We start from the raw sequence: 13,382 nt of genomic DNA, 5'->3' as shown, positions 1-13,382 counted from the left end.
TATATCTCTTCCTCCAAATTACTATGAAGGAAAGCTGCCTTCACATTCATCTGAACCAGGACGTACGATATTTTGATCTGAACCAGGACGTACGATATTTTGATCTGAACCAGTATACATATCAGTGTGTATCTTTCTCCTTTAAACTCTTTATTTATTTTCATTTACATTTAAAGTAAGTGTGATTTTAAGTTAATCATTTAAATTTTAAGAAAAAATTTTAAAACCTGTTAAGACTTATAAAAATCCAATTCACCCATATAAAAATCCAATTCACCAAAAACCATAATTTAAATATTTTTAAATATTAAATATTCCGCTGTGCGATAGATACCAACAAAATGTTTTCTAAAAAAATTAATACGAAAATTAATTGTGATAATACAAAAAAAAAAAGTTATAAGGAACTGTATTTAAATCTTGTCTTTTTATATCATGTATTACTAATTTTACTATGGAATTGGATTAGGATATATTATAATATACCTTTGAAAAAAGAAGTAAAATAAATATAATTAAAATGTTATTATTTAAAGTCGATATATATAGAATGTTCTTTTATCGATATAAATATCAAAATATCACTGCTCCAAAAGATATAGGAGGTTTCTATTTATTATCTTAAGTGCGTGGTTTATAAAATTTGTATCATTTCATTCGCTATTCATATAATTTAGTATTTTGGTACCGGCCAACCATCAAATTAGCTTAGCAAAAAAACATATATTTTAGTATTTTGTTACCCCGACCAGCCAACCATGAAATTAGCTTAGCAGAAAAACAGAGAGTTAAGATAAAACACAAGCATCATTTATATATGCTCCATTTGTTTATTGATACAAGGAGTGAGAGGTGGAGCTCATTTATTGGTACATGATCCGAAACATATTTCCATGTTCTCTCTACATGAGCTCTTACACCATACACACATTTTACTTCATGTTTATTCAATACACAAATGGACCATTTCTTCCCTTGCTCCTATCCTTCTGTTCTTCATCAGGCCGTGCATCCACAAAGTAAGATTCGCTCTGCTTCTTTATCAGCTTCTCAACCTTCTCACCAGACGCAGGGAACGTTAAATCCAACACCTCTGTAGGTATCTCGCTTATCACATTGTCTTCCTCACCTTCAAGTTTTCAATCACACATTACCAATTGTAAATAAACAACCCCATCACCCATAAACACAAAACAAGAGTATAAATATATACCTGCAAGGAAGTATCTCTGGTTGTTCTCAGCATTGATACCGAAAGCAAAGAAATTCAGATTGGAGGTAGCGTTGATGGCAACAGGATAAGTTGCTGGGATTATAAATAGATCGTCTTCAGACAACTCAGCACTGTACCTCTGCACTTCCCAACTTTCCTCTTCTTCATCTTCTTGCTGATGCTGCTTCTGTTGTTGTTGGTTTTGGTTTTGCCCAACAAGTTCAATGTTTGCTTCTCCTCTGTTCATCACCAGCATCACCATGGCCTTAGAATTGTAGTGTGGGACAAGAAGACCTCCCTAAAGTTTTTAAAAAAGAAACCATTATTCAATTAGTGTCTCAGTACTAAGATTTTATAATTAAGACGACAGTGAATAATAGAACTCAGTTACCTCTTTCATATCCACAGAACTGATGAAGACGTCCAAGTCCTGGAGTTGGGGGTTTTTCTCCGGGGTGATCTCATACCACCTTCCAAATTTGTTGGAGTAGATGGGTTTGCGGTTTCTCAGGTTGAGTGGTTCATTTTGGGAGGAGGAAAGGGCTTTCCTTGAACCAGATTTGGCATGTTTGAGCAGTTCGCGAATTTGTTCCCTTTTGAGTTCCACAATCACTCCCTCTTCCTGACTCTCCTCGCCTTGTTGTTGCTGTCCCTCTCCAAACAGAACCCTGTTTATCTCCTTGAACTCACTCTACAAAAAACGTGCAAATATATATAATGCTATCATTCAACAAGTCTGACATTAAACAAATATATAGTTAGATGTTGTGTTTTTGCTTACATCGAAGGAGGCCTCTAGAACATTCTTGCTGAACCCTTGCAAGTAGGATTGCTGAGCTTCTGTGCTAGATAGGAAAAAGTCCTACAGGAGAAACATTTATTTAGAGAGAAATTGAAAGTTAGAATAAAAACAGTTATAGTATGGAATCACAGAAGGCAGTACTTGAAATTTGTGAGGGTTGTTAACGGGTATGGCGAGTTTGATTATTCTGAGATTGTCGTTGTCGTTAGGGTTAACCAAAAAGAAAGTGGTTCCTGCAGGGATCCTTTGAACATGGCCTTGCTCAAGAATGAATGAGTCTCTGCCGTCAGGGTTCACCAAGGTGAGTATGGCTCTTCCTGTAATTAACAAATTGATTAAGCAAGTGTGATGATGTTGGGTGAGTAGTGATTATTGATTAGTTGATTACTTACCATTAAGGACAACTAGGAGGAAATCGGCATCAGCATGGTGAGGAAGGAGGAGGGTGTTGGGTTTGGACTTGAACTCTACAACACGGTAGTTTTCAAGATTCTGAATTTGTTTCGTACGTTGGTCGAACCTCTGGAGGACCCGGAGATGACCATATTGGTTTTTGAATAGAGTGTGGAACCACCTATCGGAGCTGAAGTAGAAGGGGTTATTTTGTTCTCGTGACTCTTGTTGGCTTTCTTGGTGCTCGTGGTGTACAATGCCGAAGGAAACAGAAACTGATGCCAGGAAAAGAATTCCCAGCAACAGTAGAAGTGGAACCCTTGCTCTCATCATAGTATAGTATTAGTGAATATATGCTGAGTTGTAATACAACACTTGATGGATGATGAAAACATGGAGCGAAGATGGGTATTTATAGTTAGTTGTGCGAGGGCTCTTGATAACACGTATGGACATGGATTGCATGCAGATTGACGTGTGTTGAATTGAAGATAAGATGAAGAGATAGAGTGGTTTGTGATGATGGTGAAGGTGGATTGCGTTCATTGGGTGTGGACGAAGAACTAGGCAATGTGTTGGTGTATGAGTTGAGATGGTGAGCGATTTGAAGTGCATGTTGAGCACGTGTTGCAGTGCATGGCATTTAGACGTTCATGGACGTGGCGAACGGGATGTGAATAAGTTGAGTGGGGTAGTGTGCATGCGTTTTGTTTCTTTGTTTTGTCTTTTCTCTGTCTTCATTGGATTTTTCTTGCTCTTCGCATGCATGATCCAAAAGACTGCACAGTGCTACGTCAGCGCACCGTAATCGTATTCATGGACTTTATATCAAGGTAATGATATAAGATGGTTTAGAGGTAAAATTAGAGAAAGACTTTCAGCTTTTTCTACTAATATTTAAGAATTATAAAATTAATTTAGTGTGTTTATAAAAAGTGAGAGAAATTTTGAATTTAACTCTGTCTATTTATAAAAATATTAACTAATATTGGTAAATAAAAGAAAAAAAGTAATGACTGTCACAGTGCCATCTTTTTTACCATGCAACGACTGATATCAGGATAGTATGTGTATTAGGCTATTGAACATATGCGCAATGGTTAAAACCTATATGATGTATTGGAGTTCATTTGGTTGCTGTTTCTGCTACAAATTGCTGTATTTATGTAGGCACGGAGACAGTGAAAGACGCGTGCTTTGGAGAAAACTAATATACACCAAGTTTTTTTGTAGTTTGTTCTTAGAAAAAAAATAAAAAATGCTTGTGACTCCACTGTGAGATTTTGAGAATCGAAGTTGTCTGGATTCTAATTAATGAACCCCTCTTACAGTAACACTCTTCATATGTTTTAATTACCAGATTTTTCATTTAATTGTTAATACTATTTTATAACGTTGTCTTTGCCATACTGTTATTTCTTAAATTTTGCCAATACATTTCTTCACTCGTATTGATTAAGAGTGTTATAATTTAAAAATAATTAGTGCAAGAAATATTATGAATTTAAACTTGTAAAAAAGAAGGAAACACTAATTCTAACTTGAGATTTATATGGACAACAAGGAAGAAAGTAAATGTTGAGTATTAAGAAAGAATATTAGCAGGAGAACATGTTATTCCTTTACACATGACATACTTTTCTCTTTACCAATGGCATGTTTGGAAATAATTTTACAAGAGAGTTTCAACGTGAAAAAAAAAATAGTAAGGCAAAAATACATACTATTAGCTTCATTCAATGGTTTATTTTTAATAAATTTTACATTGACTTAAATCAAATCATACTAACATGATGATCAATACATTCAAATTTTCATTAATTTGCTTCCATTAATTATTGTAATGAAAGAAGCAAGTAACACTAGTACAAAATATGTTATGTTTAACTCTTTTTTTTTCTAGTTTTTTTTCTACTTCCGTTCTATTCATCGCCTTTCATTCGTTATTGTGGTGATATTGAACCAGAGAGAGATAATGATGTTGCATGAATATTGCATGAGTATTATTGAAAGGTGTGTTTGATACAAGGAGAAGAAGCTTTTGATATAGGCAAGCCTAGAGAGAAAAACTAATTAACAGAAAGAGAGCCTAGAGGAGAACTAACTAACAAAAAATAACTATATTACGGTTACAATAGAGGTATACTGCATATACCCTTAACACGCCCCCATAAACTTAGGGTGGATGCTGCAATCTAGAGACCCTAAGTTTATCACAAAATTTTTGAAAATTATCTCTTGAGATAGGTTTTGTGAGAGCATATGCAAGCTGAAGTTGGGCTGGGATATGTTGAACATGAAGATGTTTCTTGCGAACGTGGTCACATACATGGTGGACATAAAGAGCAAAATGCTTTGTTTTTGAATGAAATATGGGATTGATAGTAAGTAACACTGCGCCAAGGTTATCCGAATATGTAGTAGGCGAGGGAGGAGAAATAGAGAGCTCCACTACTGGAAAATGGGCTTATAATGACAGGTAAAACGAGTTTACTATGATAGGTTTTCTGGTGTCATAGTTTCAGGAGTCATAGAAAATGCGCGCTTTTTATGACACTACAGAAACCTGTCATAGTAAGTCAGACTTACTATGATAGGCAATCCAAACTACGTCATAGTAAGTCCGATTTTTTTTTAATGATTTTTCTATTTTACCATTTTCCTTCCCATTCAATTTACCTACAAATAACTTTCATATCACCAGACCAAACAATTCCAAACCAAACCAAGAACTTGTTGTATACTCTGATTTCAGCGGCCTCTTGATAAACATCAGCATGCTTTCCCCTTAGGCGTTGTAAAGCAGACTCACACTCTTTCCACTGACCAACCTTAGCCTGCAGAAGATGACATGTGTTGAATCTAATCATTTAACAAACAGAAAAAAAAACTTGGTTGCTTGTGTGATATGTGTCTAACATGCATTGATGAAAGAGAAAAATTCCAGAAGCTAAAAACAACTCACCAGCCACTTGGGAGAATCAAGGATGAAAGGAAGAGTCAGAAGGTGCACAATAGAAGGAACAATTCCTGAGATAAAGACAAATTATATCAGTTACTTGGAACCCTTTTTAATTTGGTTTTGTGAAAAAGAGCAACATAAGGAGGGTGAACAGCGCGCGGTGCATGAAGGACGTGCGGACACCTCGCGGACGGTGCGTGGAAGATGCGCAGACAGCTCGCGGATGGTGCGCGGATGACGCGCGGACAGCTCGCGGATGGTGCACGGAGGACGAGCGGACTGCTCACAGACGACGCGGAGACAATGCAGACGACACGTAGACGACATGCGAACAGTGCGGGGGACGCATAGATGGTGCGCAGAGCACGAGTAGACAGCTCGCAGACGACACGCAAACGGCATGCGAATAGTACGGACAGCGCGCGCGAACGACGAGCGGATGATGAGCAGACGGCAAGCGGAAGGTTTGAATATTGGAGAAAATGGAGACGAGAAAGAGAACAAGAAAAGAGGGATGAAAAAAAATTAGGGATTTGAAGATATTATGACAGGTTTCCGTAAATCTGTCATAATATATTTTTAACATAATTTCAATTTTGCCATCGTGCCCATCTACTATGATTGGTCCTCTACACCTATCATAATAAATTTTCCCTTCTCACTTATTATGATAGACTCCTTTTTACCAGTCATAATAATTGTTACTTTTATTACAAAAATGCCACCGGTTAACTTATTATGATAGGTGGCTTATACCTGTCATAATAAGTCGTCACAAATTCCTCTTTTTCAGTGCTATTTGTGAAGCGAAACGATCCAAGAAAGTTCAGATGTGGCGGAGGCAATGCTGCGAAACTCTGCTTCAGTGGTGCTGCGAGATACAACAACTTGCTTTTTGGAAGACCACGTGATGAGATTTGATCCTAGATATATGGAAAACTTGGAGGTCGATTTTCTATTAATAGGATCTGAACCCCAATCAACATCTACAAAGCAACGAAGGGTAAGATTAGTTTTTGGTGTGAAACGAATACCAAAATGAGTGGTTCGAACAACATCTTAAAATGCGTTTAACTGTTTGTCAATGTTGTAAGTGTGGTTGGTGCATAAACTATGAGTCCTTGTTAACTGCATATGTGAGATCAGAGTGAATGTAAGGTACTGTATAGCTCCAACAATCTGCCAATATATAGTGGGATCCGAAAACACTTCAGATCCATCCATGGTTAGTTGAGAGAGGTTATCATCGGTGTTGGCTAGGTTTTAAAGAAGTCATGCTTGCTTTAGATAGGAGTTGATTTGCATATTTTGTTTGGGTAAGAAGAAGCGATCCACTTGATTGCCAATGGGCTTCAAGACCTAGAAAGTAATGAAGCTTGCCGACCTGGTCCAGCGGTATGAAAGGCTAAACAATTTTCTCTTCATTAGAAAACATGAAAACATGAAAAGGTTATGCTAGAGGTGCAGTAGATAAAACACTCTTCATTAGAAAACATGAAAATGATGTTATACTTGTTCAAGTGTGTGTTGATGATATGATCTTTGGTTCAAATAACAACACATTGTGTGAAGAGTTTGTTGCAGCCATGAAGGGAGAATTTGAGATGTCCATGATGGGTGAGCTTACCTAATTTCTAGGGCTGCAAGTCAAGCAACTCAAGCATGGAACATTTTTAAACCAATCAAAATACTATTTTGACTTGTTGAAAAAGTTTAAAATGGAGGATTGTGTAACATCCCAGTAGGATATTACTTAAAATAATTAATAAAATAACAATTTATATAAATTATACCTCATTTAATGTCAAACCATTTCCCTAAAACGCGGGAAATTTACAACTTAAAACATCCATAACAAATTATTAATAGTTGTGATACTCCAAAATTCTCCTTTATAATTTAAAGATTAAGAAAATAGTAAAATTCGATAATTCAAATTACATGAAAATTTAAATAACAGGCTTTATAAAAATTTCCATGTCACTGGTCCCCACTCTCCGCCACTATGCAGCTCCTGGCTCACCTGTAACATCATCTGCTCCTGGATAACAAGTTACCCGATCATCACCACACATAAACAGATAGGGTGAGCTATGCACATAAACATAATTAAATATGAAATAAAACCCAGCTAACAAATAATTATTTAATTATTTCCAAAAACACCCCCTTTCCTACACTCATAACCAATATGAGTTCTTGCATGTATTCTAAATCTTGGGATTTCATGTGCTTCCACGACCCTCCTCGTTCGTGGTCCAACCTACAAGCCTATCCTGCTTGTAGTCCTGCTTCACGGACTCTCACGCTTGTTCATCCGAACTCCTCGCTCGGACATGGACACGCATACCCATCTTTCCTACTATGAACTCCCTCGCTCAGTCATCCCAACAAGAGTACCTCTGGTGAACTAAACCGTTCACGTTCCGCATGCGGTCCATCCATCACGAACTCCTCGCTTGCGACTCAAACCAAGCACATGCCAAAATCCTATATACTTAGTCCTTCAAGCCCAAACACCACAAAAACAAGCATACACTTCCTATAAATTAAGAAATGTAAAGCAAACAGCTCAAACAACACACACAATCATAAAATTCTCCCCCATTCTCGCCTAAGCCAAGGGTCTTCGCCCAAGCTAGCCCCTCTACCTCGCTTAAGCTAAATCACCTCGCCTGAGCGAGTGTGAAACAGTGGCTTCACCAGATCATCTCGTTGAGGCAAGCTCTTCTCGCCTGAGCGAGACCATCGTTCACTCAAACACACCCAACTCCTCGTCTAGACGAGGATTCACGCTTAACATGCACAGGTCTCGTCGCAGCCTCGCTTGGGCGAGCCATTCTCGCATGAGCAAGAGAACCTGACGCTCAACACCAAGCAGGTCGCTTGGGTGAGACGCTCGACCCCTACACCAGTAACGAATCTCTACAACTCTCGCTTAGGCTAGAATGATTCGCTTGGGCGAGAATTGCAGTATTTCTCCCCTGTTCGTGCGTAAAAATCAACCAAAACCATACCAAAAGAAATTTAAATTGAATTTTTTAAAACTTGTGTCATTAAGGCCTGGATAACCCGGATGAGACCGACGACTCAGACGGGCCGGACAACCTGAACGTGCCTGACAACACGAACAAGCTTGACGACATGAACGGGCCGGACGACCCGAATGGGCCCGACGACACAGGGGCCAGACGACCCGGACAGACCCGTCAAAACAGTCGGGCCCAATCGGGTAGTCATACACGTTCGAGTCGTGGGGCTCGTCTAGGTCGTCGGGTATGTCAACGTCGTCAGGCCCGTCCGAGTTGTCGGGCCAATCCAGGTCGTCGATCATGTCCGGGTCGTCAAGCCCGTTTGGGTCGTCGGGCCCATCCGGGTCGTAGGCTCCGTCCAGGACGTTGAGCCCGTTTGGGTCGTAGGACCCATCCGGGTCGACGTGCCGTTCGTGTCGTCGTGCCATCTGGGTCGTAAGGCTCGTGTAGGTCGTCAAGCTCGTCTGGGTCGTCGGGCCCATCTGGGTCGTTTGAGTCGTCAGGTTCGTCCGGATCGCCCGGGTCGTTCGGCCTATCCGGGTCGTCTGGCCCGTTCGTGTCGTCGTGCCCATCCGGGTCGTAAGGCCCATGTAAGTCGATAGACCCATCTGGGTCGTCGGGCCCATCCGGGTTGTCGGGCCCGTCCAGGTCGTCCGCCCCATCCGGGTCTTCGGACTCGTTCGGGTCGTTGGGCCCGTCCGGGTCATCGGGCTCATCCAGGTCTTTGGGCCTTCCTGACCCGTTCTGGTCTTTGGGCAGCCTGACCTGTTTTCATCATTGGTCCTACCTGGTCAGTTCGGGTCTTCGGGTCCGCGTGACCCTTTCGGGTCTTCGTGTACGCCTGACCCGTTCGGGTCTTCGGGCCCGCCTTACCTGTTCGATTCTTCGAGCCTGCCTGACTCGTTCGGGTCATCGGGTCCGCCTGACCTGTTCGGGTCTTCGGGTCTTCGGGCCTGCCTGACCCGTTCGGTTCTTCGAGCTCACTTGAGCCATTCAGGTCATCAGGCCCGCTTGGCCCGTTCGGGTCTTCCAGCCTGCTTGGCCCGTTCGGATTTTCAGGCCTACCTGCCTTGTTCGGTTCATCGGGCTCACTCAAATTTTTCGGATCGTTAGGCCCGATCCGTATAGGTTGTCCAACCTATTATGGTCGTCGGGCCTGCCCGATCCGTATAGGTCATCGAGCAAGGCCCGTCCTAGTCTGTATTTAGCATAGTCCATCTCAACCTTTAGTCTAACCCAACTAAAAATTTAAACTGAAAATTCGGATTGGATTTTTTGGATTATCCATATTTAAAAATCTTGATTTATAAAATGGATATCCAATCCATAAAATATATAAAATGTAATTAGATTGAAATCCAGATCCATTAAATGGATTTTAAATGGATTAGATTTTTAATAAAATGGATTATAAATGGATTGGATTGGAGCAAAAGTGGATTGAATCAAGAAAATTAGATTTTTTGCCCACCCATACTCCCAATAGCACTCACTTCTCTTCTCACACTCTCAAAATGTGTTCTCCTCTCAAAAGCCCAATCAAACAACTACAAAACCCTCTTTCTCACCTAGAATTTTGTTGGTATCGCACAGCGGAATGTTTAAGCGTTTGGACAAAAACCAAGAGGGGGGGAATTGGTTTTAAGTAATAAAATTAATACTTATAAAATTTTTCCAAAATTTATCGATTAAATCAAATATTAATTTCTCTAAACACAATAATATATGAAATAAAGAGATAGAGAAGAAGATTGAACACAAGTATTTATACTGGTTCGGATCAAAAGACCCTACGTCCAATTGTTAATCTCTAAAAAACGAGATTAACTAAATCACTAACAAATAACATATTTACAATCAGATAGTAAAAGAGTAAGGAAAGAAAACACCTCTCTTGAACACACAAGAGATGAACACCTTTCTCTGAATCACACAGAGAACCTTGACCTTAGCTTTCCTAGCAACAACAGCAACACTCAATCTCCTAGAACACCTCTCAAGAAAAGTTATCGCTTTACCCACACTAGGTTTTTCAAAGCTTCTTTTGAGAACACTCACAGAACTCTCTTGCAGTCACAACACTAGCACTCTAGCTTCTAAAAAAGGTAAGTGAGAAGTAACTCTGAGGTTCCTTAAATAGGGGTTTCAGAAATTAGGTCAAAAAGCTGAACAGTCGCGCCCAACTAACCAGGATAATCGATTATCACTAGTGATAATCTATTATTCCAGTGTGTTTTACGAAAAACAAATTTTTGAACAAATAATCGATTATCAAAGGTGATAATCGATTATTCCAGTGCTTTCTTGAAAAAATTGGTTCAGCTCAAGATTATCGATTATCCTAAGTGATAATCGATTATCACTTTGATTTTTCGAGAAATACCAGAATTTTCTTGTACAATATTGATTCTAACTAATCTAATTACACTTTACAAGATATCTTTAAACACAACAATACATATTCTTCATATTGACTTCCAAATGGCTTTCAGGCTTCTTTTATCATCATCAAAATCTTACTTCAGCATTTAGACTTGTATTGCTTTTGCCAATAATCTCCCCCTTTTTGATGATGATCAAAACAATATGTTTAAAGTATCTGCAATCAAAATATCTTACAAGTAGATTTGTTAGTAGCACTGTTTGGTTTAAACTTTTTAAACTTTTTCTCCCCCTGTTTTGATCATATGAAAAGAGTTTTAATAGAGAAGTTCCCCCTCAATTAGACAATTAAGAATAACAATAAAAATAGACTTTTATTAAGAAATAATAAAACTGGAAAACATATTACAATAGCAAATAAAAGATAACTATGATGTAGACCTTTTAAAAGTCTTGACTCATGTCATCACCTTCATCATATTTATCAAACTTATGTTCTAAATTAGAAATCCTAGAATCTAGTCCTTTAATTAAGCTAGTGACTTCTTCATGTCGATGAGTGGAGAGAAGAAAGAATTCTTTAAGTCTTTGGTTAGGTTTAAAATATGATCCTCTAAAGAAAAGGATGAGCCACCAACACCACTGGATGATCCAATATTTGTGTCAACAAGAGGAATGGGGGCAGTGGGAGGATTCTCTTCTTCTTCATTGTCCGAGGAAGGCATATCATCCTTGTGAATGTAGGTATTCCCAAAAGGATTAAATTTCATCTGCTTCAAGGAGTTTTCCGCAATTTTGTTTGCCTCAGTGGGTTTATGAGATTCTTCATTAGAGACATTTACCCATTTGTACTCACAAATACGAGAGATGAGCAAGGAATACGGGAGTGGATATTGAGGCAATCTCTTGGCTTTGAGCATGATGTCAAGAATGGTGCTCGACCAATGGATAGAATGTGGTTGAGCATAGCATAGATGATCATAAGATCCGCTTCACTGCACTGTGCGTGATTTATACCACGTGGACATAAAATCCAAACAATGAGATAGTGAAGTAGACGCTCATCGACTTTGAGAGGTCCGACTAGCAATTGACGGCCTATTTCTTGATCCTGGCGTCGCATAAAGGATCTATAAACGAATATTCGGTTGAACCCTTCAATGCCATCAGTGAGGATTGGAGATGTGCCATCATGAATGGGAAATTGAGCAACATTTTCCCAAATATCATCATCCAGAATAATGTCAACACCTTTTACCTTTGTAAAACCCACTCCATCTCTGAATTTGTAATTGAAATAGAATGATCGTACCAAATCAGGGTAGTAGGTGCCATGCATCTTTGTGAAGAATTTGACCCCTTGTTCAGCAAGAAAATTAGGAATTGTGAAATGGCGATTGAAAAACCATTGAGACTGGATGAATTTCGGAGTGATAAAGGGCTTGTCTTTCCATAATGTGATGAATTCAGATCTTCTATCTCCATCTGAAATCCATCCTTCAATGGAGGCAGTCCTAGGTGCAGTTGGGGGTTGAGAGGCACGAGATGTAGTCCTTTTGCGGGTAGGAATCTTCCGACGAGAGGGTTCAGCCATTGTTAAGGAAAAGGTGAGGGAAGCTTTGAGAGAAGCTTGAGAGTTTTTGAGAATTTTGAGAAAATGAGAGGTTCTTGAGTGTTGAAGGTGAGAAAAGAGTATTCTAGGACCAAAATGGCTAATATTTATAGAGAAATGTCTCCAACGACCATATACATGAATTTTAATGCAAATCTAGCTGTTGCAACGACTAGGTTTTGAATTTATTTGGTCCAATGACGTGTAATAATCGATTATCAGAAGGTGATAATCGATTATTCAAGAGAGTTTTGCTTTTTGGCTCAGAATTAAGGATAATCGATTATTGCCCCAAATAATCGATTATTCCATAATGTTTTGGGATTTTTTTAAGGGTGGCTAATAATCAATTATTGACACTTATAATCGATTATTGACGCTGTTTTTCGGATTTTTAAGGAAATTGAGTTTTTGGTAATTTAAGAGATCTCTAATATGCCTAAGTCTCTTCTTAGTTCATAAAATCTATCTTTAGCTAAAGGTTTGGCAAAGATATCAGCTAATTGACGCTTTGTATCTACGTATTCTATCTCACAATTCCCTTTATTTATGTGATCTCTTAGGAAATGATGCCTTATTTCAATGTGCTTTCCCCTAGAGTGCATTATGGGATTTTTGGTTAAGTTAATAGCACTGGTATTATCACATTTCAAAGGTATATGATTTAGAAAGATATTATAATCTTCTAATTGTTGTTTCATCCAAAGAATTTGAGCACAACAATTTCCAGCTGCTATGTATTCAGCCTCTGTAGTTGACAAAGCCACACAAGCTTGTTTCTTAGAGTGCCAAGAGACTAATGAACTACCTAAGAGGTGACAAGTACCACTGGTACTTTTTCTATCTATTTTACAACCACCATAATCAGCATATGAATAACCTATCAAATTAGAAGATGCTCCTGAAGGATACCAAAGTCCAAAACATGCAGTTCCTATTAAATATTTTAAAATTCTTTTCACAACAGTAAGATGTGATTCTTTTTG

The 13,382-nt window shown here is 38.8% G+C and overlaps 1 protein-coding gene across 1 annotated transcript; it reads right to left on the bottom strand.

The window, feature by feature from the left end:
- Positions 1-788: 788 nt before the first annotated feature.
- On the bottom strand, positions 789-2,805 carry LOC114167554 (beta-conglycinin beta subunit 1-like). The gene is made up of 6 exons (XM_028052654.1): positions 2,408-2,805; positions 2,157-2,332; positions 1,995-2,075; positions 1,605-1,904; positions 1,214-1,511; positions 789-1,129 (listed from the first exon to the last, which is right to left on the bottom strand). Exons 1-6 carry the CDS (start codon positions 2,739-2,741, stop codon positions 948-950), a joined length of 1,371 nt encoding a protein of 456 aa, XP_027908455.1. The 5' UTR covers positions 2,742-2,805; the 3' UTR covers positions 789-947.
- Positions 2,806-13,382: the final 10,577 nt, after the last annotated feature.

Source organism: Vigna unguiculata, chromosome 10, assembly GCF_004118075.2.
Source record: "Vigna unguiculata cultivar IT97K-499-35 chromosome 10, ASM411807v1, whole genome shotgun sequence".
NCBI classification, from domain to species: domain Eukaryota; kingdom Viridiplantae; phylum Streptophyta; class Magnoliopsida; order Fabales; family Fabaceae; genus Vigna; species Vigna unguiculata.
Note: the sequence above shows the minus strand (reverse complement) of the source record. Positions and strands in the feature narration are given on the sequence as shown.

What these genes read in the sequence shown, in the direction of transcription:
- LOC114167554 (XM_028052654.1), bottom strand. Translation starts at nt 2,741, where the DNA reads ATGATGAGAGCAAGGGTTCCACTTCTACTGTTGCTGGGAATTCTTTTC. An exon ending in GTTCTGTGGATATGAAAGAG is followed by an intron (nt 1,512 to 1,604) that starts GTAACTGAGTTC and finishes TAAAAACTTTAG; the next exon opens with GGAGGTCTTCTTGTCCCACA. An exon ending in CCAGAGATACTTCCTTGCAG is followed by an intron (nt 1,130 to 1,213) that starts GTATATATTTAT and finishes GAAAACTTGAAG; the next exon opens with GTGAGGAAGACAATGTGATA.